The sequence below is a fragment of the Canis lupus genome, chromosome 17 (genome assembly GCF_003254725.2).
Source record: "Canis lupus dingo isolate Sandy chromosome 17, ASM325472v2, whole genome shotgun sequence".
NCBI classification, from domain to species: Eukaryota; Metazoa; Chordata; class Mammalia; order Carnivora; family Canidae; genus Canis; species Canis lupus.
This window is the reverse complement of record NC_064259.1, coordinates 22526909-22553651: the sequence shown is the minus strand read 5'-3', so window position 1 is coordinate 22553651 and position 26743 is coordinate 22526909. Positions and strand designations below refer to the sequence as shown.

Here is a 26743-nt window from a genome sequence, read left to right as displayed (position 1 = left end):
CCCTTCCCTGAGTGTGGGTGTGGTGATTGGGTAGGGGAGAGGTCCCCAAAAGGTGCCCTTCTTGGTCTCACCTGGTAGGCTTGGGTGATGGCCTCCAACCTGGCCAGCTCTTGGGAGCTCTCTCGAGGGGTCAGAACGCAGTTACATAAAACGCTGCAGAGATAGGGGGGTGGGAAGGAGGACCCAGGGCTGAAGCTCTGGTCAGAGCTGGAGCTCTGGTCAAAACTGGTTCTGCTGCGTGGAGTGACTTGCTTGAGCCCTGGCCTGAGAGCAACTGTGCACTGAGGCCCCGGTGCACAGTCTCAAGGGGCAGGTCCCAGGGGTGTGTGAGTGAGCTCCCCCTCTTACTGAGAGAGTGCAAATGCTGGACGGCAGGCTCTGGGCCTGCAGGAAATTATGCTGAACAAATAAACATAGGTGATGAAAGGTCAATGTTTAATTTCTCAGGATAAAATTAAAATGTATCCTATGGTATTGGAACTTGTATTTGGGGGTCTCCGATGCTCATGCCCTCAGATGCCTGCTTAGTTCACATTAGTGTCCCACCTTCATTAGGAATTGTCCATTCCTAATGAATCTGAATGAATTTCATCAGGAATTATTTCAGGCTCATGAAATATATCTAACGTTCAAACAGATATTACCTCTAGAGCCCTGAGAGTAGTGCTGGGCACACGGTAGTTTCTGTAAAACTATGTGTTAGAGAAATAAATGTACATATAAGGTATGAAGGTTAATAAAACACATACCTGTGCGCTTCTCACCCGACTTAAGAAACAAAACACCCCCTTTCTGAAGTCCCCAGTATGCTCCTTTCCCATAAAGCCAACTGAATGATGTGGATAGTTTCTCTACTTTCTGTTTCAATTTGACCATATACGTATACGACCCTATGTGTTTCCCCTTTTCAAGAGCTGGGCCACGTGGGGTCTCAGACACTGGCCTTTGTCCCCGTCCTGACCCTCTCCCCTGTGGCTCCCATGTCACACAAAGCTCCATCTCAGAGCTTCCTCCTGGCATCCTGAGGTTGGGTAGGTTGGGGCCCACCTCCAACTCCTCAGAAGGGGATGGTCCTGACATATGCCCCCCTTTGCAGACTTGGACACATGGATACACCAAGTCTCAAAGACCCCGAGGAGTCACTATGAGAGCTAGACCAGGAGATGGGAGTTTCTCTGGTTGGGGGCAGCCAGTCCCTGCCTACCTGGCCTGCTGCACAGGACACTTGTCTGGATTGCTCAGGAACACCTGTCTCAAGACGCTGGGGCTCATGAAGTCCACGAGGTTGACCAGGGCTCTGGGCACCTAAGGGCAAGGCTGCAGGTGAGAGAGGGGGCTCTGGGGGCTCCTTCCTCAAGCTGCCTTAGGATCCTGAGAAGTAGGAATTAGCTCTAGGGTCCCTATGGAACTCCAGCTCAGTTGTCCCTGAGTGGAGTTTTGGGAAGGCGTCTACACAGGATCACTGCCTACACAGGATCACTGTCTAGGGCCCCTGCAGGCTATGCCACCCACACTAGCTGCAGCAAGAATGACACCTCCTGGCATGGGACAATATGGCAGATGTGAGTCTAAATGCTGACAGTTCAGCTCCATTCAGCCATCAGTTAGTGAGCTTCAAATGTGCTGAGCTAGGTGCCCGATTTGCCATTTCCCTCTAGCCAAACGTGGACCATCTCTGCTGAGTAGGCCTGGAGACTCAGCCACCCAGAGAAGCGTGTGGGAGTTGGAGGGCTCTCCCTGGGCAGCTGGAACAGTTTGCCTAAGTCAGGAGTTGAAAAAGAATAAGCTCTTGGGAGCAGGACCAGAGAGGGGTTGCTCTAGATACAGTCCATGGCATAGTGTGGGGGGCCCAGCCTGGGAGCCACCCTGCTGCTGCCACCAGGGAATGTGTCAGGTCATGGAGGGGACAATTAGCATACCAGCTGCCTTCTTTTCATCAAGCCTGAGATCCTTCTGTGCTGATTCCAAATGGAATAGGCTTCCTTGGGCACCTAAGGCCCCAATCTTTGGAAAGGGAAGGAGTCCACACCCTTGGCTGTCTCCTTCAGGGGAGGGCATTTCTCACCTTCTTTCCCCAACCACCTTTACCCTCTACATGCATGTGTCCAGCTTGTCAGACCCTCTACCCACCTCTCTATGCAGGACATCCAAGGCGTTGCGGAGGTGATAAAAAAAGTTGGCTGCAGAATACAGATTCTGGAAGGGCACAGGAGGGAGAGGAGGAGCTGGTTCAGAAGAGGGAGCAGTGGGGCCTTCAACTTCAACCCCTCTGGTTCCATCCCAAGGACTTCTCCTCCCTCTGGCTTCTGGCTGTGACCAGCTCATCATGTTAGAACCTGAACAGTTGATTACTGGCTATTATCAAAGATGGGCCAACCAGAAGACTGGAACCTTCAGCCAGAGCTTTAGTTTAAGAGTTGAATGTGTGGGTCCTCCATCCTACTGCTGGGGTTTACATCTCCCCACTTCCTGAATTCTCAGAAATTGTAAGAGTGGAGCAGAAGCACCATATTTGCCACCTGCTACCTCATACCACTTGGGACATGGAATTAGAACCAAAAACCTGAGGGTCATGGGGTAAGAGGAGGCACGCGCACGTGCGCGCGCACACACACACACACACACACACACACACACACACACAGGCTTTGGACAGTCCCAGGGTTGGTTCTAGAGACTGTTCTCAGAGAGCACATCTAAGGTCTTTTGGTCAATATCAGGAGCAATGAGTAGGCCTGGCTGCCCCCCTTACCGAGTCTGTGCAGTAGTCACATAAATCACTGCCTCCAATCAGCACTGTGATAATCTTCCAGTCCTCTTGGAAATTCACTCTCTATATAGAAGGAGGAAAATGCTTGATGATTTCCAACAAACAAACAATGCCACAGCTCTAGGAAATCCATTCAACCCTCTAGGACTTCCTTGCCCACTCAAAAGAATAGAATCTGAATCTCAGAGCTGAAAGAATTTTAGAAGCTTATTTATGGACCACAGAACCTTAGCATCAGGAGGGACTTTCAAGATCACTGTGATCAAAGACAACCTACCCACCCACACCCCATCACTATGGACATAATCTCCTCCAGGGCCTCAGACACGGGCTGTCCTACCACAGCTTAAATGCCTTTTATATTGACAGTGGCTCACTGTTTTCATGGCAGAGCATTCCATTTGGGGACTTCAGTGGGTTAGAAAATTAGTGTTTAAAAATAACTATAAATCCGACTCACATGGTCATCTTTCATCCTCTGCACCAGAGTCTGGACTTGGCTCATAAGTTCCCTGAAAAGGAGAGGAAATTGGTCCTATTAAGGAATAGTGTCTGGATTTTTTTCTCCTAAAGGCTCTGGACTGGAGGTTTCCATGGTATTATCTCCATTGTGTGAACTACCAGAGACCCCAACAAAGAACTACTTGTCTGGTCCAGAGAGTTATTACAACAAACAACTCTTTGCAAAGCTAATTGTCTGTCCTGAAGCTGCAGTCGAGGGTACTGTCAATTGTACTTGTTACTCATGGTCTCCTTTCAAGGACTCCACATGCAACCTGTCTTTTAGGATTCCATGCTAGGAAACCATTCATCTCCTTTGAAGGACTGGTATAGATTATGAAAGTAGAGTCATGAAGTTTTAGCATGCTTCCTCTTTTTCCCCTGGCTGCCAGGAAGCTGACAGTTTGATGTTCAGGTATAATAATCACAAAAATGCTCATCTTGACCCACTCCCCACCACCACTGGCTATGATTTTTCTCAGTTACGTACAGGTTACTTCCATTGTTTTTTTCATTAACTTAGCCAGATGCTTCTTTTAGAAAGAGGTGGGGAATAAATATATGCTTACACATGCCTGCGTTTATAATTCATGGGAAGGTTAGGTCTCAAGCATCCTGAGCTCCCCACTAGTTCAAGCCCTTGTTATAGGTCTGGGTGAGATGGAGCCCTGGCACGGTGATTTCCTGGGACCTGTGGATGGGTCCATCTGTCCTCAGGTGTTTCTGCTGCCAAGAAGGGTCTTCCCAGGTTGGAGGAGCAGGTTGGAAAAGCTGTGCCCATCAGCTAGAAGAGTGTGGGCCTGGGCTGGAAGGTGCCAGCATGTTGGAGGCCCAGATGACTGGGCTTAGAACAAGGAAGCTCAGGCTGCTGGGGTGCTAGGAACAGGGTGAGGGACCTCCTGAGATCACCATGGGGAATTAAGTAGTCCTGCTTCAGCTGCTTCTGGGTTCTTAGTCGCATTTCCTACTAGCTCCATAACAGGGCTAGGGTCAGGCTATAACGTGTTGCCCCAGAAGCCTCCAGGGATGGAGATTCCCGCTTCTTCATTCACTTTTTGGCACTCCCTGATCTTTTCAGGGAACTGCCACTTGTGAGGCTTTGGAGAGCAAATCTCTCTAACACCATTATGCCATGGTGAGTATTACAAGTTGGATAAGGTTAGTAAGTTAGTTGAATGATTAGAACAAGCTGCCCATGAAGCAAGGTCAGGAGTTCAGCCTCTAGGGACATGCCTCCTGTCCCAGCTCCAGCCTCTCTGGCCGCTCTGCTACTGCCTTAGTCACAGGGGCAGCCAGGGAAGAGAGTGGCTCAAGACCTCTCAAATCATTGCTGCAAAGGGAGAAATGCCCCCTTTGCATATGGAGGTCAGTATTACAATCTTAAAGGGGACTACATGCCTCCCACTCTCTCCCCCACAGGCCCCCCTCCCCCAGATGACTTACTCAGCCTTTGCTCTAGGAACAGCCTGATTAAGGAATGCATTTGTGTCATTGGCATCACCCGTGCCCACCGCGTAGCCTGTGAGATTTCCATTAAACTTCCGAAGGATATCTGGAAGAGAAGGGGAGGAACAGGACACAGGGAATTTAAGAGGGAAGGGCAGGATCCTCAGAGTAGGCTTTACTACTAAGGACATGCAGCCAGGGGAGGTGGGGAGGGAGAGGGTGTGTCTGGCAGGAATTGGGGCTCTCTGAGAGGAAGTGACCTGATGACATGGTGGGCCAAGGCTGCAAGCCCCTCTCAGCTTCCCTCCTCAGCCCCTCCTGCCTTTCTTCCTCCCTTCCTTCACAGTACAGGGAATGTTCACCATCTCACCTGATGGTCTCTGCACCCTCTGGGCCAGTTGGAAAAAACCCAAGGCTCAGAGTATTTGGTGACTTGCTCTAGGTCACTTGGCAAGCACAAAGAAGAACCAGAGCTTGAACTCAGGCCTCAGGGCTCCAAAGAGAGTGTATATGATACCCACCTCTCAGTGAGCCTCTCCTCCAACTCAATGGCAGTATGCAAAGATTATTTCCTCCTTTCTTAGCTGAGAGATACTCTTAGAAAGGGGGAGGATCAGGTGGAACCAGTGAACAGACTCAAGCTCCTGGTGGGTACTTACTCGGTAGGGTGGTCACGTTCTCCAGGGAGCTGTCCCCTCCTGAACTGTAAGGAGTGAGCAAACCAGTGAGAGAGAGTTTATGAAAGAGCACCCCACCTTTCTTAGTGCCTATGCCATCCGGTGCCTGTAAGATGCACCAGACCCTCTGAACTCTTCGTATTGGAGAAACTCTAAGTATGAATTCCCTAGATGGCTAGTTCTGCCCAAGTCCAGAATTTGAAGGCAAAAAAGAGCTGCTTCTTTTTCCCACCGAGTCAGGAAGGAAAGCACTTAGCTGAGGATATACTAGGTGCCCAGCATGTACTAGATTCTCTACATTAGTTACCTAACCTCCTGACAAAACAAGCTTCTGATACAGATGCAACTATCCCCATTTGACAGAGGAAGAAGCTGAAGTACATTGGGGTTAATTAACTTTTGAAAGGTAACTGAAAACCAGCTTGAGCTGCAAACCTTTGGAAAATGGATTAGCTCTCCTCTGCCCAGTGGGGAGCTAAATTCCACTGGGAGGTTCAGGGGATGGCCTCTCATTGCCTTCCAATGCCCAACCTGATTTTATGTACTTGAATCTAATTTCATGGTGCTCAGGCTAACCTTAAGACACACTCAAAATTACATTTCCTTTCATGCATTTAAATTGAATACATATGGGAGGCCAGGAGAGAAGTATTTCTATTTTAACAAAGTCCAATGTTCAAATGTATTTACTGTTTTTCCTTTTTTCCTGCACTTCCCTCCTCAATGCCAGCATATTATTCCAGGTCAACAGATTTTGAGAGCACAGCGTTAGCATCCAGCCCACCAGTCTATACTGAGGACAGGGCCATGAATTGAAGTCATGGCTGTTCTTCATTCAAGGAATTGCTTGGAATGAAGACTGTTTTATACGAGGATGGTCAAGTCAGAGGTTCTGCAGCCCCAGGCGGTAGAGAGAAATAAGCCCGGTGAGCCCTGCCCTTATACCTCACTCAGGTGTCTCTCTCCCGTCTCCCATCCCATGTCTGAACTAACTTGGCCAGTGGTTGGACCTTTGTTTGAGCTTCTGATTCTACTCCAACTGTGCATGAAGCTTGCTGTGTTAGCTGCTTCCTAATCCTTCTTTCTTTTGACTAAGTGCTTCTAATCAGAACACTTTACACTTGAAAGGGAATTAGAAATCCATGTATCTTCTCCAATCACTGTGTTCTAACTCAGCCTCCTTTTCTTCTTCAATAAGCATATATACACAAGCATGGGGATATACCGAAACACACACATCAAGTACTTTGTAGTGTCATTTCTTGTCTAAAAGCATCTTTGTTTTAGATGCTGTAGCTGACCAAGACCAACAGGCTACAGAAATCTCTGAGTGAACATTTCTAGGAGAAAGAGAATTACACAAATAAATATGGACACAAAAATATTTAAGCCCTCATTTTGATTAGAACTATATGACATGTGAAAGAAAACAGACCCATATGAAACAGCTAGTTAGTATGTGATCCTTCTGATTAATGTAATTTATATTAAACCATGAGCTCAAAGCCTGGGTTTTGTTCATCTATTGTCATCTGTTGTGCACAGAGAATTACAGAGTAGATACTCAAGACATCTGTGGAAGGAATTTCAGTGAGATTGAACATGTAATTAATTTTTAAACATTTTTTTTTTTTGGTAAGCAAATTTTATTTTGGTCTTTGATACCAAAAAGGCACACTTATTTATAACAACTGAAGAAAAAGCAATGCTCTAAAGACCTCTGGGCATGCCACACAGTTAAACTAGCCAAAGCTGGCACCTGTCCCTGCTGTATGGTTTTCTCAGGTCAAGGAGCCTTGGAAATAGTCACGGCCAAGCCTCTTCCTACAGGTCCTGCTCATGGCAACCCAACTCCAAAGAATTCTGGGTCATCTTCCCTGTCTGACTCTATGCAGTCCCCACCTCTCCACTTTGTCTCCTTGGAGGAAGAGACTCAAATTATATTCTTAATTTACCTGGAATCACTCATTGCCTATTGTTCCAAATAAGAAACTTCAATGGCTTCAGAAAATTGCTTTTCTCAGGTCAGCCTACTAGATGGACATTGCCCAGGGGATGCTAATAGGTTTTGTGAACAAAGAAAGGATTAAGAGAAACATTGGATTAAACAGGTAACAATTTAAGCAGATTTCTTCAGGGAAGGCTTCTCAGAGCGTTAAATATGCTAACATACATGTGAGTTCTCCACAAGAAGGATATAGTGAGTAATGTTCCCTCCCCAATATGAAGAATCTTGCTCTGCTCAGGAACCTGTAGGGGGCTGGTGTTCCATGGAATACTCTTTGGGAAACACTAGTCTATTTCACCCAAGTGTCAAACTGTATCTCAGGCTCTGACCCAGTTTCCATCATTAACACGAGTGGATCTTGGGGCAGGTATCTGAAACGTTTAGAAAAAAAAAAGGGGGTATAAAGGCACAGCAGCCACTGAGTGGGCAAGGCTATTCAGTAAGACTTAGAACCAGAAGACTGAAACATCAGGCCTCACCTGGCCTCCCCTAGAGGGAGAAATAGAGCAAGGCTGAATGTTTCCATTGCAGCAGAAGACTGCCTGTTTGTATCTGAATCCTAGGAATCTGTCCCATTGGGCTGTAGGGTGGAGCATGTCACCACCCTTCCCCGTACCACACCACCAGGTGTGATTTCCCACACCATGACCTGAAGCCACCCTCTTCTCTAGGCAAAACCCAAACAGCTGGCACCAGCTCATGCTGTTTCTGGATTGTATGTCATAGCTCTGCTTTCTTTCTTCCCCTCTGGCTTCTTTTGTGCTCACAGCCTCAGTAATGTTTGAGGCAAGGTCCAGTTCTGTTCCAGCCCGTTTGAAGCCCTCAATCCAGCTGTGGGGATGGGGAAAGGTGGGGGCTGGGGAGCTGCTAGGACCACAGAGGCTGGTCCTCCTGCTACCCATGCCCCAGGTCCTCTCTCCTGCACCCCCACCTGGGAAGACCTTCCCCTCTGGGGCTGGCCTCAGGGTTGGCCAGAGAACAGCCATAGACTCAACCATCCCCACACTGTTCCTTCTCACTTTTCTGGAAGAAATGTTCCATTTGAATTCACTTAGCAGGAAAGGGAGGAGGCAAGCATGTTCTCTGGCTGCAAAACTTCTCAGCACTCTGCCCTCTCCTGGCTGGCCTTGTTCTACTTGTTTGGAATTCTGGGCTAATTGCCAATTACTGCGAAACCTCCATAAACACGAACTTCTTTGGGAAAGAAAGAAACTGAAGAACACCCACCCACAGCCAACCACTCACCTGGCTTGCCCTGAGCATTTCTACCTCCCACCTGGAACGCCCCTTTTCTCATCTATCTAATTGGTAATCTGTCAATTCCTACCTTCTCCGGGAGCTTTCCTACTCCCTCTGCTCTATTCCTGTAGCCCTCAGGCATCTTTTATTTTTTCAAGATTTTATTTATTTGAGAGAGAGAGAGCGTGCACATGAATGGGGAGAAGCAGAGGGATAGGGAGAAGCAGACTCTCTGCTGAGCAGGGAGCCTGTTGCAGGACTCGATCTCAGGACCCTGAGATCATGACCTGAGCTGAAGGCAGATGCTCAACTGTCTGAGCCACCCAGGCTCAGCACTTGCCAGTTGAGCATGAGCATCTGCCTATGTTTCCTGGACCTCGCCTCGCACACCTGCCTCAGTGTCTAGTCTGGTGCAGGCACCCGGGAAGGGCTCAGGGCTGGTGAGTCTGTCTCCGTCCTTTCCTCCTGAAGTGGTGTGTTGTATTTCAGGGTTTTCCAGACAGATGTGTACATATAGGTAAAGGCAGAGACGTGAGTACAGAACGACACAGATAAATACATATAGACAGCAGACAGACGGAGATCTTCACATGTGCATATACATGCAAACAGGCAGGTGAAGATTCAGAGGTTTGGTGTTTTTCGGGTGCATTTCATGTTGGATCTGTGGACCCAGGAGTCTGGCAATAACCCTGGTTTTCTTTTTCTGCACAATTAAAGAAAAAAAGTTATCCACAATAAAATACATCCTCTCCACTCACCATGTGGCCACATTTTGCAGAAATACATAGGTTTTCCTTTTGAAAGCCCCTTCCAGATCTGGTCATTGCTCTTTAATATTTATGCATTTACAAGAGACAACCCCTTCACCCAATTTTTGGGACCGAGCACTGGATGGGGGGAAGTGGAGGGTTAACATTACCTATATGACAGCCCCCGATACTGAGTGGTGACATCAGAAAGGTCATCTGGTTTGGAGCCAATTCCATTGCCAGCCTTTGAAAACACATCAAAATCCATAGGAAATTGAGCAAGTCAGAGGAAAGGGACGCAGGCAGTGCCCAACACACTCACTGTGCGGTGTGAGCAGACCCTGGGCTGGAAGTCAGAGACCAGGATTGCATTTCACCACACTCCCTTCCAGCTATCTGCCTTCCCTAAGTCTCAGCTGCCTCCTTACTGGGGACATGACCTGCTGATCTCATGGGATGGTACTGATGACCAAATTGGATCATAGATGTAAAAACAGCTTTGAAAACTCCAAAGTGCTTTGCACATGCGAGACACTGCCATATTATTACTACCAGCGTTATGCTCCTAAAGTTGCCCTAGAAGCATGAAGAAGGAGCCTCTAGATTAGAGTGGGACGGGAGTGGACAGACTTCTCAAACTTCACATTTCTCTTCTGTCCCTCGGGAGCATTCTGTGAAGCAATCTTATAGCCTTAGAAGTGCTGCCAGAAAGTGGTCATCTGGGATGATCAGAGAGTCCTGTTTTTTGGAACTTAGGAGCAGAGCTTTAGCCACAATTGTGGAGACTGCTGCTTCTCATGTAGGTGCAAAGCGGGAATATACGTGAGGCTCTGAGCTATTCTTAAAGCACAATCCAAAGGGAAGAGGGCACCCACACAGGTAGGTTTAGAAGATTTTTTTAAGTTGAAATGACATGTTTTTGTAATTGTTAAAAAAGTCTTATCAGGTGTTCAAAAACCCCACTGTCTGAGACAATTCAGTTCACTCATGAAAAAGATTTTCCCCTTGTACAGCTGATTGAGAAAGTGGCTACAAAATCAAACCACTAGATGGACAGACAGGATAGAGGGGCAGGGTAACGTGGAAGTCAGGGGTGCAGGCCCTGGAACTGGTACAGCCACTCCCACCCCACCTGGGGCCCAAGAGTCCTTACCGTCAGAGAATCCCCCAGAGCAGCCACTACTTGGATATCTGCTGGTCTCAGGGTGTGTACTGGAAAGACAGGGAGACACACCTGAGTCGGTGGGAAGCAACCTGTAGTCAGAGTCTAGAGCTTCCTACTTAAATAAGACCAGAAATGCAGCCCACAAGTGTGTTTGGGCCACAGAAGCAGATGTCATATGACGAGTTTTCCCATAAGAGACCCAACAGAGAGATCTTGGACCTATGGGAAGAGAGGTCCTGAGAGAGAGGCAGGAGAGGGGGTGGGTGGATGGATGGACAATAGGTAGGGCAGAGTGGAAGCTACCACTTCAGTGGCAATGGCTGTGTGGGAGGCTGCTGTGACCCAAGTGCAGGACCCTGTGAGAAATGGACCATTTGAGATGTGGTACAGGGTCTGATGTTCAGCCCATTTAGAACTGCATTCTGGATTTCCACCAAGAATCTGAGAAATAATCATGCCAGGACTTTCCCTGTCCCAAATCTCTTTTGAAGACTCCAAGGAACTTTCTGGTCCTACTGCAGGCAGCAGTAATTGCAGAGTCTGGGGCCACAGGACACCCTGCAGAGCTGGCTTGCTCTTGGGATTCCCTGGGCACCCCACTCCCGGCTCTGGGCCTCAGTGAAGTCACATCACTGGGCTGGGCCAATAAAGGGGAGCGTATGGGGACCGCCGACTAATAGGCTGAATTGAGAGGGCAGCAAACAGTTCCTGGCCTGGTCACCTTGGGTCCTGTGGGGTAAAGATGTCACTGCAGGGCAGAGGGGGACAAGGCAGGGACCTGTCCCAGGCAACCACTCAGATAGGAGGCAAGCACCAGCCAAGTCTTGTCAGAGCACTCACTGGTCTCTGAGTCCTTGCGGAGGGGCCGTGGGTGCTGGTGTATCATAAGGGGCTTACCTGAGGTGGGCATCGAGGCAGAAGGGGCTCTGTCCCTGCATGGCAGCTCGCTCCCATAACCCTGAAGGCACAGAATGAATCGTAGAATCTCAGGGTTGAAAGGGTCCAGAAAGTCTGGTTGGGCATCACACTCGCTCGGAGAGCTTTACCAAACAGATCGATTCCTGGGTCCCACCCTGGAAGGACACTTGTAGAAGCCTCCCTAGGTGATCCCACATGGGGATCAGCTGACCTAGTTCAGGCTGCCCCCCATCATCCAGCGCAAGAATCAGAGCATCAACACAGTGACCCCACCCCAGCCCCTGCCCCCTCTGCTTCTGCAGCAGCTTCATGAGGAGGAAACTATCTTCACCTATGTCTTTGAAGAGGTCTGACTGGCTGGTCTCCACCTGGGCTGTTACCAATATGGCTTATTCTGCCCACTGCCCGGTCAGAAGAGCATCAATCCCCCCGGCCGCCCATCAGGACCCTTGCCCACAATGCCACCCCACCTTGTTGGGCCAGTCCCAGCTCAGGTGCTGCCCACTGTGCTGGGTAGAGAGCCAAAAGGCAGAAACAAGCCCGTACCTGCACTCTGTTCCTGTAGGTGCTCAGAAACGGCCAGAACTGTGAGAAGAGGGCGATGAGCAACTCCAGCAAATTCCGCTTGCTTCCTGCACAACCCGTTGGGCCTCCCCTGCCCACATTCCCAAGCCCCTCCCTGCCAGGCTGACTGCCGTGGGCTCCCTCCCAGGATGCACTGGGCCTTCTCGCAGGAACAAGTAGAATAAATCCTGCAGTGGCTCCCAGGTGAGCCAGTCTGCTTTCCGCCTCCCACCCAGCTGCCTGGGGTCCCCGTATCTCCTCCCTCTCCTCCTTGCCCCTGCCTCTCCCAGCAGAGCACCGCTTTCTGCTTCTGTGTGTGTCCCCTTCTCCCTAGACCCCTTGCCACCCCCTGCCACTCCTACCCTGCCAGGCAAGAAAGTCAGGTGCCTTGATGTCCTGTCCCATGTAAGCTCCAGCTCAGAGGTTCCCAGTCTGATTCTGCTTTGCCTTCCCAGTTCATGTTGGCTTTCCTAGCTCTAGCTTCCATTTGACCAGCCCACACACTGCCCACCACCCCCATCGCCCTAGCAGACATTATTCCAGGTATCAGTTTCTTGCTTTTCTATCCTGCCATGGAGGCAGTGGCTACATGGAGACAGGGTGTCCTTCTGCTCCATCCCAGCCTTGATGTTCTCCATTACCCCTAGTCTCCAAAATGAGAGCTGAATGGTGCTTCCATTTTCCTGTGCCCTGCTAAGTGCAGCCCAGACTCGTGCTCGGGCTCCTGGGGACATGGAGAGGCAACGGGACACTAGGAACCACCAGCCACCGGGGGCTGTCACCCCTTACGGTCCAACCAGAGGGGTCTCTGTAGATGATTACCTGGAGTCTGGGGTGGGGGTGGGAACTGGGAGTGAAATGAGCTGAGAAACCCAAGAGACTTTAAAATCCTGGAAAAGATGCCTCAGGCCAACAGACCTATTGCAAGGACGCACTTGTCACACTACCTGGTTCGGACATGTGATATTGATCTTGTATTCAAAGTTATACTGTGTTGTCTTCTGGCCAACAGGTTCCAGCTAAAACAAGAAGTGGAAAAAGGGGGCAAGAGTGGAAAGGTCAAGGCTGGGGCAGTGCAGAGGGACACGAGGACTGGGGTTTGTCATCACTACGGTGCAGGGAATCACACGGCCTGAGTGTTGGGCCTCTGCCAGAGTCTTTCTTGAAACTCCAGAGGGCGAATCCTTCTCACCCTCCACCCCCACCCCAGTCATCTTACCACACTGTTCCAGAGGGCACTGGCCGCATGGGCATGAGCTTTGCTGCTGAAGTGGAAACAGTCAGGAGCAAAGAAAGAGTTGTCAGGCAACCCCTCCTGGACACAGGGCAGAAAGGAGGGGCCACGTTATAGGGACATCCAATACACATGATAGTGACACTCAGAGCTGACTGGGCACCATGTGGCTCCCCTTTACCCACGACGCTTGCTTTCTTTACCGAGTTCTTTGGCATGTTCACTTTCTCAAAGAATGGCTGCACAACCACCGTAAAATCCTCCCTTGTGTCATATCGTCCACTCTCAACCAGCTGGTGAGTCCCTTCCTGTGGGAGGCAAAGGAGGGTGAGGGTCAGCCCTGCATCTGCTCGGGCTTGGTGCAATCTCTTTCTCTGCCAAATAATTAAACAGAGTCTGCCCCTTGAGATCAATCTGTAGCAAAATCTCAGCTGATCAGGAACCATCTAGCTACTTTTTAGATCAGCCTTTATCTCAACACCTTGCCCAACCCCTACTGCAATTGCATGTATTTGACCTAGGCTTGGGGGGCGGGGGAGTGGAGAAAGATAAGGAAAAACCTAAGACCTTCAGCTTGATCTCCTTTTAGAGCTTCTGATTAAAGACTGGGGCAGGGGCGGGGCACAGGGTATGAATTTGATTAAATGTCTTTTAGGGATAATCCTTACATTCAATTTATTCTGTCCTACATTTGTTCAGAAAATCAAAGATGAATCAGCAATGACATTTAACACCCATTTATAACACGTGTGCATTGTGTGCGTGCGTGAGCATGCATGCTCCTGCATGCACTTCTTTGAGACTCTCACACCTGTCCAGGAGGGTAACAGAGCTGTTGCTCTCATAGTTCCCACTTGGACTCGGTTCCAGGAGGACCAGTAATCCCATTTCTGGCTCCAGGTTCTGTTAGCCTCTGCCATTTCACAGTTTACCAGATTTCTACCATTTGGGGTTAAGACTGGCTGGAGAAGGAAGTCAGGAGCATTAGTGGGGTAATTTCAGAAGGCACCATGTACTTTTCCCAGGGTCTGCCAGAAAGAAAGCACAAAGCCACTAAGTAGCTGTGTGACTTTCGGCAAGATACTTTCCCTTTCTGGACCTCTATTTCCTCATTTCCTGTAAATGAAGAATGTTTGGCAAGGCCTCGATGAGCCCTTACATCCCTTCCAATGCTACTGCTTACTCTGTGGATCAGCCACAATGGCTCACAGTGGAACCATGCACCTCCTGAGAAAAGAAATAGTGCCTAGAATGCCTGGCATCTGGTGATTATTAATAGCAATGATCACCTCCGCGGAGTGTGATGGGAGCCATAGCTTTTGCAGAAAGTAGGGAGAGGATTTTGAGAGCAGGCATGATGGCCTCCTGTTGCTGACCATGAACTTTTCCTAGATCTCAGTAGTAATGAAGATTAGATCTGGGAACAGCATTTGAATCCACTTCCTATGTTTGGAAAAACTCCACTATATAAGAGCAGCCTGCCCCCCACTGTACAGGGTGAGAAAGACAAATGCTGGCCTCTCCCAATGACCCTCACACTAGGGCTTAGGTACATGGCCAGGGGCCCTCCAGAACTAGTGCTAGGAAGATGGACAGCACAGAATCCTCTCTGCTGAGGGTGGCAGCTACATTTTGTTCCTAGAAGCAGGGTGTCTCCACTGAACTAGTTCTTTGTCCTGATTTTGATCTTCATGGCTTGACCTCTAGAATTTCATGATGCGGTGATTTCTGGTGGCACAGCCTCAGATCCAAGCTTTTTAACTCTTCCAGACAGTTTGCTTAAATAATACAACTGCTTCAATTCACTAGCATTGCATATGTTTTTGTTGTTTGCACCCAAGAACTTATTCCACCTGGAATAGGTTTGCTCTCATGGCCATCGCCTTGGCTGCCTTCCTTTTCCTGGTGCGGGTCATGGACTTCCTCACCAGAGGCAGAGAAGCTGGGGAGTCACCCAGAGTATTCGTTCCCCTGAGGCCTGACACCCCTGATGAGTGCAGTTGCCTCAAAGCAGGGAAGTGGTTCTGCTCCAAGGAATCCATGCATTTGAAGGATGGATCCACCCTGGTAGCTGTTTGTAGCTTACTCTAGAAGAGCGAGAAGGCTACCATTGCCCTCTTGAGTGACTGGATGATTATTTTTGGGGAAACTCAAGATAATCAAGGGAGCCAGCTGCTCTGGTCAAAGTGCACGGAAAAAGGCCTAAAATGAACAAACCACAGGATGTCTGGAGATCATCTGCTGACTCTCTTTCTCTCTGTGTACCTCAAAAACACCTGTTTCCGTGGGAGAAGAGGGCAGAGGAAATGCATGTTATCTCACTGAATCCTCTAGACTGTCTTAGGTGGAAAGGGTTTCTCAGCCAGGAGTCAGAAACACACACACATTCTCCGTGGACAAATGTTTTGTGTGTGTGTAAGGCCAGGAACTGAGATTTGGTGAAGTGTGTTCAGTGACTTGGCTCTACAGCTTGATGTGAATAAACCTGAATCACAGTCCCTGTGACTTTTCAGGGTGTCTTTAAATCTGCAAACTGGTCAGTGGTAACCTCACACCTCACACTGGATGGTTGGGGTCAAGTTAACATAAGCATGACCTCATTTTCTAACCAGTGCAATCAAACCACACAGCAGTTCCTGTTCAGTGTTAGGACACTTTCCCAGCTTACCTGATATTTCTTATTCACTTCAATGAGGGAGGCCAGTTCTGTCGAGTTATCATCAAATTTCAGGACACAGGGGCACAGATTCCTGCAGATCAAACCAAAGAGTAGGCCTTATGCTACCAAGATCCCCATCTGAATGCATGACACTGACTTGAGATTGAGAATATATTTGACTTGGAGGTATCAGGAGTCTGTGCTAGTGGAGGTCCCGGCTGGCTAACCTGCCAACTGTGCCAGGTGAAGCTGGAGAAAGTTCTCCAGAACTGCATTTTCTCATGAAAATGAAACAGTTACTTCTGACATCTGCAGGAGTGACTTACAGAGCTGAGTTGCAGAATGAATGAGGACAGACCATGCAGCACAGATAAGGCATACCTACCTTTAAATACTAACAGTGACACCCACAATCAACACAGGGGCTCACACATCCTAATGCTTACCATGCCAAGAGCTTTATAGGATTAGCCCCTTTAATCCTCTTAGCTATCCAAGAAGTTGTATTATCAACCCCATTCTATAGATGAGAAAACTAAGGCTCAGTGTGGTTAAGTACTTGCTCAGAGTCACACGGATACTATGTGTGGGAGCCAGGACTTGAACTCAAGCCTGTCTGGTCTGAACCTGAGCTCTTAATCCCTGGTTAAACTGCTTCTGTCCAGTCTGTACCTCTCCTCTGGTTGGCATCTTGCATATCTGGGCTTTGGGTCCAGGGGGTGGGTGAAGCGGGAGAGGTGATGACAGTGTGGATGGTTCAGAGTAGACTCGTGTCTCCAAGGAAAGCACAACCATTGAGACAGAACAGCAGAGAGGCAGCAGGACAAGGTGACCCTGAGGCTGCCTAACCTGACAGTCAGTGACTTGGCCATTTCAGAGCTGAGAACAGACCTGGCGAATCTGTTAGCTTTCTGAACCATTAGCTTTAATTGCCTAAAAACCCTGCAGTGACTGGTCGTAAGAAATTTTGGGGTAAGCTGCTCTGAAATGAATACACTGAACCCCCTGTGTGGCCCAGTGACTGGAGAAAGTGGGAGCCAGAGGATGAGTCAGCAGCTGAAAATATAGCACGCCTGACACCAGCTGCGTTAATAGGCATGTGTCATCCTGCAGCCATCCTCCTGCTCATGGTGTCCTCAGGCCTTCCCTGGGGGGCTGGGGGCTATGCAGTCTGGGCCCCCAGGTGAGGTTTGACATGCATCTTCAGGGTAGCAGCCAAGGTACCCCTTAATTTCCAAGGCAAATCTCTTCCTTGTGAATTATTCATTCATTCAGTCAGCAAACAGCCATGGAGCCCCTGTGCTGTGCTGGCATGACTCAGACAGAGGTCAGGGCTGTAGGGGAGAGGCACATGAATAATCACCACGTGGTGTCTCGGGGCTGCCGTGGGGGCCCGTAGAGGGCTACAGAGCTGGGGTGGGGCACAGCCATCGGGACCTAGGCTAACAGTCCACGGAAGGCCTTACAGGAAGAATGCTGATACGTTCGTGCTTGGGTTAGAAGGCTGTCTTGATCCTGAAGGTCATGGAGATGTGTAATATTAGAGAGGGAGCCACCTTTGTTTGGCTCTGGAGACTGGAGATGAAGAGGGCCTTTCAAAGGCCTTCCAGGATCAGGGCTCTCTGTCCTCAGGGAAGATTGTTCCCGGATTCCCATTTGACCACGCTCTCCTCTAACAAGTGACAATAGTCCTACAGTTGTGAGTGCCTAGAACATCCACATCAGAGAGGCTCCTTCTGTCCTGGAGATGGGCCTCTAAGGAGAGGGAAGCTCTGGACACACCTTGTGGTAGCCAGGGAGCCTGGCCCACACCGGCCCACTCCATTCCTCACACTTGACTCTTCCCTCCTGGGAGGATTGGACGGTGTCCTGAGCTGCCAGGACAATAGGAGTGCGATTGGGTTGTAAGCACGTACTCTGAGGGTAGCTGAAGCCCTCACCAGGGTCACGAAAACCCAATAGGCTTTGTCAGGTTAGAAAGTGCAGTGGTCTTAGCACTCTTCTCCCATCTGCCATTGGGCTTTCTAACAATCAAAGTTACTTTCTGCTAAGGGTCCCATGGCACTTTAGGCACCAGAGGGCAAAGCTTCCTTCTCACCTGAGGATCAGCCTTGGACAGTTGACTTTCTTCTCCTGGTACAGCTCCCTCAGGTTGATGATCTCCAGAACCTTTACCAGATTCACAAATGCCCGAGGAACCTGAGCAAAGGCAAGACCAGTCCCCAGGAAGATTGAGACTGGCAGCTCCAGTCTCTCATCTGGGCCCAGGGTCAGCCCTCCTGCTGGATACCAGATCTGCGGTGTTTCATGTGGTTCACTTCCTTCATCTCTCCTGCCTTGCCTCCCCCAGTTGACACCTATGTGTTCAGGCTTCCAGGACCAGGACAACAGCATGGTCAGTGCTGGCCTCCACAGAAAGGGAGGCAGGAAGCCAGAGCTACCTCTGGGCCAGGCCTGAGACCCAAGAAGGACTGTGCTTGAGCTGCTCAGAGGCCACACAGTCCAGCCTACACACCTCAGCATGAAGGATGTCCAGAGCCTTCCTGATGTTGTCCGTGAAGTTCTGGGGAGAATAGCGGACCTGCAGGAAGAGGAAAGGTCCAAAACCATTCACCACCCAATCTCTCTGTGGACCAGGGCCACTTCATGTCTTGGGTCCCGTCCTTCTTGATTTTCAGCCAGAATGGGTAACACTGAAACACAAGGTTTGCCTTTGGGGCCGCCAGCCTCCATACCAATCCCACTGTTCTTGTGCTGGTCATAGTTGTGACCCCCAGGGAAACCTTTTTTTTTTTTTTTCTCCTGCATAGTTATGGAAAGCTCTGAATCCACTTCACATTAACCAGATGTAGGGACTTAGCTAAAGCATATCACATCTCTGGGGCCCTCTAGAATGGGGTGTTAGAGCACAGGACCTCTAAGATCTCCTGCAACTTGAATGTTCTCTGGTCCTATGGCCTGAGCTCTTCTGCTTAGAGCCTCAAAAGCCTGGGGATCTACTGCCCAATTGAATCACTTAAGGAGATAATGGTAGGAGAAGAGGATCCTGTGAACCCCCTTTCCAAAGCATAAACACATTTTAATCATATTTCTTTGTATCTCCATACTTGGTGGCTTTTATTTAAGTAGAACCCTTTTCTCTGGCTGAAATCTAACCAAAAGCCCTGCCTACCAAGTGAATCAAAATTGTAGCATTCAAGAAGTGAGGTCCTACCTGCTTCGGTGACAGTCCCAGGCCCATGGTGAGCCAGTCACATCACAGTCTGAAAACCCCAGATTCTGGTGACTTTGATGCCAGGAGAGCAGGCTGTGAGGGGTCTGGGGGGCAGGATTGCCCCTTAGGGCAGAAGTTCCCAAGGCTCAGGCAAGACTCTCTACTTCCTAAATTTTGCTCTGCTGGTCCTCTTTCTGCTTATGTCCTCATTTCTAGCTCTAGTTGGAAGTTCTCCTGCTCCGTATACACCCCTGACTCTCCTCCCTACAAAACACCAATTCCCATGGCAATTCTTACTTCAGGGTTCTCTTCCATGAGTATCACTACAACCACACCATGACATTGTCCTTATCATGTTATGGTGAATTGTCTGTGTCTCCCTCTCTAACTGTGAGTTCCTTGAGGACAGAGCCTTGAGGCTTAGCTCCCAGTACAGTGCCTGGCATACTATACACACCCAGCAAATGCTACTAGGCATTAAAAACATTCTGTTTATCAGATAATTCTATAAACACAACTAAATGGAAAATAAGAATTAGGCAACATAGTTGAGAAAGTGTTAGTTTACTTAATACAAGGGGTTTTTAGAAATCAGTAAGAGAAAAATAAATACCTTAACAGAAGATGTCATATAGAATTAATCAGGAGAGATTCAAATGAGCATTAAACAAGTGAAATAAAGGTTTATTCCTCCTTAATCAAATAAATGCGGATCTTGAAAACAAGATACAGGTTTTTCATTTATTAGATTAGCAGCTATTAAAACAAATAACATACAAGGACAGATGGAGCATGAGGAAGTAGATATAACTGATACCAACATTCTGGAAGCAATTTGGCAATCCGTATCCAAAGCACTGAAAATGTGCAAAGTCCGCCCAGAATAAGATGGATGGATAAATATATGTTAAGTTAATGCAGCAAAATGTTAACAACTATAAAATCTAGGCAGTGGGTATATGGGCCCTTACTGCACAATTCTTTCCATTTCTCAGTATGTTTGGAAATTTTCATGATAAAACATTAGGGGAAATGTACATATTGTCTTGCTTCAAAGTCTTACTAAGAATATACATCAGGAAACAATCGTGGATGCATCTAAAGATGGATGTTTCTCCTGCTGTTATTTATAACAGGCATAATTAGAAGCAATATAAGCTAAGTATGCAATAATTGGGGACAGTTAAGCATAGCCAATATTGGTTATGGGCTACAGTCATTAGGAATTATTTTATGGAAAATTGACTACTGACATAGGAGTATCTTCCCAATGGATTGCTACTGAAAAAAAGCAGACCACCAAACAATATTTCCAAAATGACGCTATTTTTAGCAAACAATAAAGCAAGTTTTCCATTTTCACAGACACTTAACAAAATGTTAGCAATGGTATTTCTGGATGCTGTAATTATGGAAAGTATTTTTTTTCTCTGTGCTTTGATGTGTTTCTACTGTGCATTGCTTATAAAATAAAAAAAATTTTAAAAACCTATTATTTTTAAAGTCAGCTGAATTGAATGGAGAAGAGGTGCGGGCATGCCCAGCATAGGCAGAAAAGGCAGAAGTTATAAGAAGGCCCATCTGGGCTTAACAAAGAAACACTACAAAAAAAATTTTTTACCTGCTTATAATACTAATTAGGGCAAATTAAAAAGCTGCCCATCGCTGGGAATATTAAACAGCTAGAGTCTAGGAAAGGCATTTTCCTGCCACAGGTGGGAGAGTGGTCAATAGGGTTAGGATTTGTGGGGTTTCTTCCAGCCCAGAGATTCCAGGGTTCCAGGAAGAAGCACCACACCCACAGCAGCCTCGCTCTTGAAGTTCCCTTCGGCTTGGAATGAGTTGGCTCTGAACCTTGTCTAAATGCTTGCATTAGAAAATCAACTTTTCCATCCAAAATAGAGACAGTAAGGTAGGTCAGTGCCGGAAAAAGGAGCTGACTTACAATGATCTCTATGAAGATACACCTGATTTTCCTAGATCCTTGGAATGTTATCTTGATTTCTAGAATGATATGATCAGATTCCCTGTAATGAAACCTAATCAAAATCAATTTTCATAACCAGCTCTGTTGAATCTTTCAACAGAGGTGAATGCACTCTTGGTCTCGGGGTTAATCCCAGGCCACAAGCCCCAAGTCCCAACCCTGCCACACTGCTCTAGCCACCTGGTGTGGAAATCTCTCCCTCAGGGAATCTTGAGATAAGGGCCTGGAGACTCACCGGGTCACTGCAGAAATCACAGAGATCGTTGCCTCCTATGAACAGTGTTATTATCTTCCAATCTTCCTGAAAATTTATCTTCTGAAATGAATAGGAAACAAGTTAGTGACCTGCTCCAAAGTCAAGAAGACTACAAAGTGCTGAACACTGGCAGGGATGGGTGTTTACATACCAGAGGGTTTAATGGACACTAATATTTTCTATTCTTTGGCTTTGGGGTCCTGAGGTCATAGGTTACAGGTGCCAGATCCCTTGTTTCTTTTCTTTTTTTTTTTTAAACTTTTTTTTTAAATATTTTTTATTTATTTATGGTAGTCACAGAGAGAGAGAGAGAGAGAGAGAGGCAGAGACATAGGCAGAGGGAGAAGCAGGCTCCATGCACCAGGAGCCCGACGTGGGATTCGATCCCGGGTCTCCAGGATCGCACCCTGGGCCAAAGGCAGGCGCTAAACCGCTGCGCCACCCAAGGATCCCAGATCCCTTGTTTCTAAAGGTGGATTCTCTGGATATCCACGTGGCCTCATCCTTTACCCCAGGGCTGGCCCTGCCTCACAGATTTCTCTTGCTCACTCCCTCTTCCGGGGAATGCTACCTCAATCAGCCCCAGGTGGCACTTCCCCCAGAATTACCGTGTCATTCTTCATCAGGTCCACCAGCCTCCTGGCCTGAACAGGTAAATCCCTGTGGGCACACATGCAAAAACACCATGTGAGGAGCAGGGACTATGAAGCAGGGTCAGGGAGGGGACTTCAGAGAGATAGCAGGAATGAATATGTAGCAGGACAGCTGGACTGAAGGCCATGCTCCTGTCCCTCTGGAGGTGGAGGGCTGGGTGGGGGAATTGTGACTGTGATTTGGGAAGGGCTAAACATTCCGCCTATGAGGGGGTGACTTGGTGGATGTTTCCTCATTGGCCTACTGTCTCCTCTAAGCCAGGCTCATTCGGGGCAAACAGAAGGCTGCATGTGCATGCCATGCATGACATGAAATGGCTGGGTATGGGACTGATTCTATAGGTGCCACGAGCTTCACCTCAAGGGTACCTTCACCCTCAAGGTGACATGGTTGAGTCAGACACACCTGGGTCTGACATTTGGTTGCTTCCTGCTAACTGTAGGAATGTAACTTAAGTTCCCCATCCCAAAAAACTTCAAACATGGAGATAAACCTTTCTATCTTAAAGGGCCATGAGGAGCAGCAAATGAGAAGAGCAGAACAGCTGCATGGAGTAAGAGCCATGGTTGGTGTCAGGCAGCATGGGGCTGACTCCTGCTCCAGCAGTGAGACCTTCACCAAGTAGGTAACTTTACAAACCCTTGCTTTGGTCCTGTGGCAGATGGGGAGGGTAAGCATCCCTTCTTCACAGAGTTGTTGGATGGATTTAATAAAGAACCTAGAGCAGCATGTGGTGAGCATCCATATCAGAAATGGTCCATTGAATTACTTCTATCACCACCACCACTGTCACCACCACCATCCCTAGTCTCCGGCACCATCCCGGCAGGAAACAGTCATTGTCATATCTTAACTATTAGCCCAGCCGGCTTGGTCTTAGTCACAAGGGACTAGGTATCGGACCCCCAGGTGGGGATTTTGGGTAAGCCACTTAACCAACCGGAGTCTTGGTTTCCTTATCTGTATGTCTAAAGCCATCAGGGCACATGCCCTGGGGACCAGAGTCTGTTGATTACTTGACCTCTCTGAGCCTCAATATCAGCATTAAGAATAACTGCATGTCTCACCTACTAACAGTGACTGCACGGAACACAGGGCTAGTAAATATGAAGGTGCCTGGTATGTTGGACCCTGCTATTATGTACAAGGGCTTATCACGGGAGCTGGGGGGAGGCCTGCTGGGCACAAGGACAATCGGCCATGTGGTCAAGGTGATGCATTTGTTCAGGCCACTTTGCCTCTTTGTTCTAGTTTCTTCACCTGTAACATGGGAGTAATAATGTCTAACTCCTCCCTATGGTCCAAGATGTGCTTGGACAAATGGGTTATTTGCACAAAAGGGCCCTATGGCCTTGAGGAAAGCAGCAGAAATCCAGGGCCACACAAATCATGAATTTTATGTTCTCCACCAAGGTTTTCTAATTGGATGCCTCCCTGACCTAATCATGCTTAGAAATGCCCCTCTGGATACCACTAGCTGATGTATGCTTGGAAAAAAAGCAAAATTATGGTAACATTAAAGTCAAAAATTTTAGGCAGTCAATTGGTAGCTTTTGACCCTTCCCCCACCAAAAGGAAAACTTCAAAGCCACAGAATTCCTTATAAAACTGATTAGGTTTTGTAAAATCTCCAATTTGTATTATTCCGGTCATGAATAAATGAGAGTTATTCAGATAGCTTGTAGATTCAGGATGGTGTTGAGAGCTGGCCAGATGATGTCAGAAAATCTGGGAACCAAACACAGAATTCCTAGGGACTATATGTTAAGGAGGTTTGTGATTATTTTGGAAGAAAAATAGGATTAAGAAACAGAGATGATCTTCCCATATTTTTCCTAGATTGAGTGTGATATTCACTTTTCTCTGACCAGGTAGCGAATCTAGGAGCATCTCACATTTGGGGACCATGGAGAGAAATGGAGGCATAGGGCCCAGGAAAGCCTATCCTGCTCTTGGGAACCTGCCATCCAGTGTGCATGGACTGTAACATGATGGTTCCGTTGCTCATCAACAGTTTACCTGGGTAAGTCCTGCAACCCTGCTGCATCGCTGCTGGAACCACCATCCTGACCCAATAGGTGTATGTGACTTACAGGCCCCCAGAACTTTCACATTCAACATGACATTGAGCCTCATAACCACCCTGTGGGAAAGGTTCACAGCCAGCCCCATCTTGGAGGCTAGGGCTTAGGGAGGCAGGGGTGGGGGTGGAGTAGGACATGTACACCAGGGCTCAGACTCAGGGCTTCCTTCCCAGGAGTGCTCTTTCAATAGCCCAGGAAGGATGCAAAGTGTAGAGCTTGAAAAGACTGCCTGGAAAGTATGTCTGAGGAAGGGATGGAGAAGAAGACATAAAAGATGAAGCATTAATGGAGTAATAAAAACTGGAACTCCAAATGAGCCCTTAATACCACGGTCTTCTGTGGACATGAGATTTAGAGATGAGGCAAAGTAATTTGCTCAAAGTATATATCTGGCATCAGAGCAAACTGTGACTAGTTCCTGGGGTGGGGTTGGGCTAGTAGGTTTCTGTGTCCCACAGGGAGGGACACCCCAGGAGAGCCCACCCAGTGTGGTCTTTGACCCCCAGACCTTTCCCTTGGACCAAGCCCCCCAGCCTTCAGCCATATGCCCCAGGCCAGGCCAAACCCCTGGAGGATCACCAGAGGATCTGTGTGGTCACCCCCCAAGGCTCCCCTGCTCACTCGGCTCGGTCTCCTGCTACTGCCTGATTTAGGAAGGCTCCAGGACTGTTTTCTTTCCCAGTGCCAACAGAGAAGCCTCTCAGGGAAGGGTTGAATTCCCGGAGAATATCTGGAAATATAAAGAAGAGATATGCTTAGTAACTACCCCCAAATCATCTTCAAATTCTTTTGATAAGTGCCAGTGCATGTTACAGACAAGGAACTCTCACCCTTAAAACTTTTAACTTAACTCTTCTCTCAACATGGAAAGAAAGTGTCCAGAAGGCTGATGCTTAACCACATGGGCAACACACACAGGTGCTTAATGAATTATTGTTGAATAAACGTGAGCCTGGATTTGGTGTTTCTATCATGCATTTTTCTCGTTTTCTTTGCAAAGATTTTATTTATTTGAGGCCAGACAGAGAGACAGAGACAGAGAGAGAGTACAAGCAGGGGGAGAGCAGCAGAGGGAGAGGGAGAAACAGGCTCGTCACTAGGCAGGAAGCCCGACTTGTGGCTCAATCCCAGAACTCTGGGATCATGACCTAAGCTGAAGGCAGATGCTCAACCGAATAAGCCACCAAGATGCCCCTCTTTTTCTGTTTCCTAAATACATAATAGTTTTTTGAGATATAATTCACATACCATAATATTCACGAAGTACAGTTCAATAGCTCTTAGTATATTCACAGAGTTGTGCAACCATCACCATAATCAACTTTACAACATTTTCGTCACCCCAAAAAGAAACTGTACTCAGTACCAGTCCCTCCCCATTCCCTCCAACCCTGTGGTGACCATCAATCTACCTTCTCTCATATAGCCTTGCTTATTCTAGACATTTCATATAAATGAATTCATAGCACATGTCTTTTGTGACTGGCTTCTTTGGCTTAACATAATGTTTTCAGTGTTTATCCATGTTATAGCATAGATCTGCACTTCATGGCTTTCATTGCCAAATAAATCCCTCAAATGGATATGTCACATTTACCCATTCATCAGTTGAAGGATTTGGATAGTTCCTACTTTCCTGGCTATTATGAATAGTGATACTGTGAATGTTTTTGTACTAGTTTTTGTGTGAATCTCTCTTGGATATATATCTAGAAGCGGAAATGATGGATCATATGATAGCTTGATAGCTCTGTTTAATCTTTTGAAATATTTACAGATCTTTTCCCAAAGGATCTGTGCCAATTTACCTTCCCATCAGAAGCATATGAGGGTTTTAATGTCTGCACAGCCTCACCAACCTTCATCTTTTAAAAAATAACCATTCTGGTGGATGTGAGATGGTATCTCTTAATGGTGTGGTGTGCATTGATGGTTTCTAATGTTGAGCATCTTTTCACGTGCTTATTGGTCATTTGTATACCTTGTTTGGAGAAATGTATACTCAGATTCTTTGCCCATTTTAATTGGCCCAAATTGAATTATCTTATTTTTGAGTTATAAGAGTTCTTTTCTAGATACGTTTCTTATCAGGTATTATTTCCAAAATTTTCTTTCACTCTTCAGGTTTTTACTTTTTTTCTAAAAAGATTTATTAATTTATTTATGAGACAGAGAGAGAGAAAGAGGCAGAGACATAGGCAGAGGGAGAAGCAGGCTCCCTGCAGGGACCCTGATGTGAGACTGGATCCTGGGACTCTGGGATCATGTCCTGAACTAAAGGAAGATGCTCAACCACTGAGCCACCCAAGTGCCCCTCCTTTTACTTTCTTTCCTTTTTTTTTTTTTTTTTAAAGATTTTATTTATTTATTCATGAGAGACAGAGAGATAGAGAGGCAGAGACACAGGCAGAGGGAGAAGCAGGCCCCATGCAGGGAGCCCGATGTGGGACTCGATCCCAGGTGTCCAGGATCACGCCCTGGGCCGAAGGTGGCTCTAAACCGCTGAGCCCCCGGGCTGCCCTCCTTTTACTTTCTTGATGGTATCCTTTGAAACTCAAAAGTGTTTAATTTTGTCCGATCTATTTTTTCTTTTGTGCACTTGTGCTTTTGGTGTT

At 47.6% G+C, this 26743-nt stretch overlaps 1 protein-coding gene and 1 long non-coding RNA gene across 7 annotated transcripts in view; one reads left to right on the top strand and one right to left on the bottom strand.

Moving 5' to 3' along the window:
- Positions 1-24063, top strand: part of LOC118351261 (uncharacterized) — a 38674-nt gene extending 14611 nt beyond the window's left edge. The window contains exons 2-3 of the long non-coding RNA XR_007403150.1: positions 22553-22669; positions 23920-24063. This is a non-coding gene — a long non-coding RNA (uncharacterized LOC118351261). The remainder of the gene's footprint in view (positions 1-22552; positions 22670-23919) is intronic.
- Positions 1-26743, bottom strand: part of PLB1 (phospholipase B1) — a 137472-nt gene that overhangs the window by 33238 nt on the left and 77491 nt on the right. For all 6 annotated transcript variants that reach the window (XR_003139840.3, XM_049095933.1, XM_049095932.1 and 3 more), the window contains 20 exons: positions 24750-24858; positions 21999-22050; positions 21370-21450; positions 18449-18514; positions 18032-18132; positions 15943-16024; positions 13478-13582; positions 13260-13355; positions 12988-13059; positions 12023-12061; positions 11456-11516; positions 10547-10605; positions 9564-9637; positions 5377-5420; positions 4715-4823; positions 3231-3282; positions 2753-2833; positions 2131-2196; positions 1205-1305; positions 72-153 (listed from right to left, as the gene is read on the bottom strand). Coding sequence is in view for 5 of the 6 variants with exons in the window: in XM_049095933.1 (XP_048951890.1) it covers positions 72-153; positions 1205-1305; positions 2131-2196; positions 2753-2833; positions 3231-3282; positions 4715-4823; positions 5377-5420; positions 9564-9637; positions 10547-10605; positions 11456-11516; positions 12023-12061; positions 12988-13059; positions 13260-13355; positions 13478-13582; positions 15943-16024; positions 18032-18132; positions 18449-18514; positions 21370-21450; positions 21999-22050; positions 24750-24858 (1532 nt within the window). In the remaining variant the exon portion in view is untranslated. The remainder of the gene's footprint in view (positions 1-71; positions 154-1204; positions 1306-2130; positions 2197-2752; positions 2834-3230; positions 3283-4714; positions 4824-5376; positions 5421-9563; positions 9638-10546; positions 10606-11455; positions 11517-12022; positions 12062-12987; positions 13060-13259; positions 13356-13477; positions 13583-15942; positions 16025-18031; positions 18133-18448; positions 18515-21369; positions 21451-21998; positions 22051-24749; positions 24859-26743) is intronic.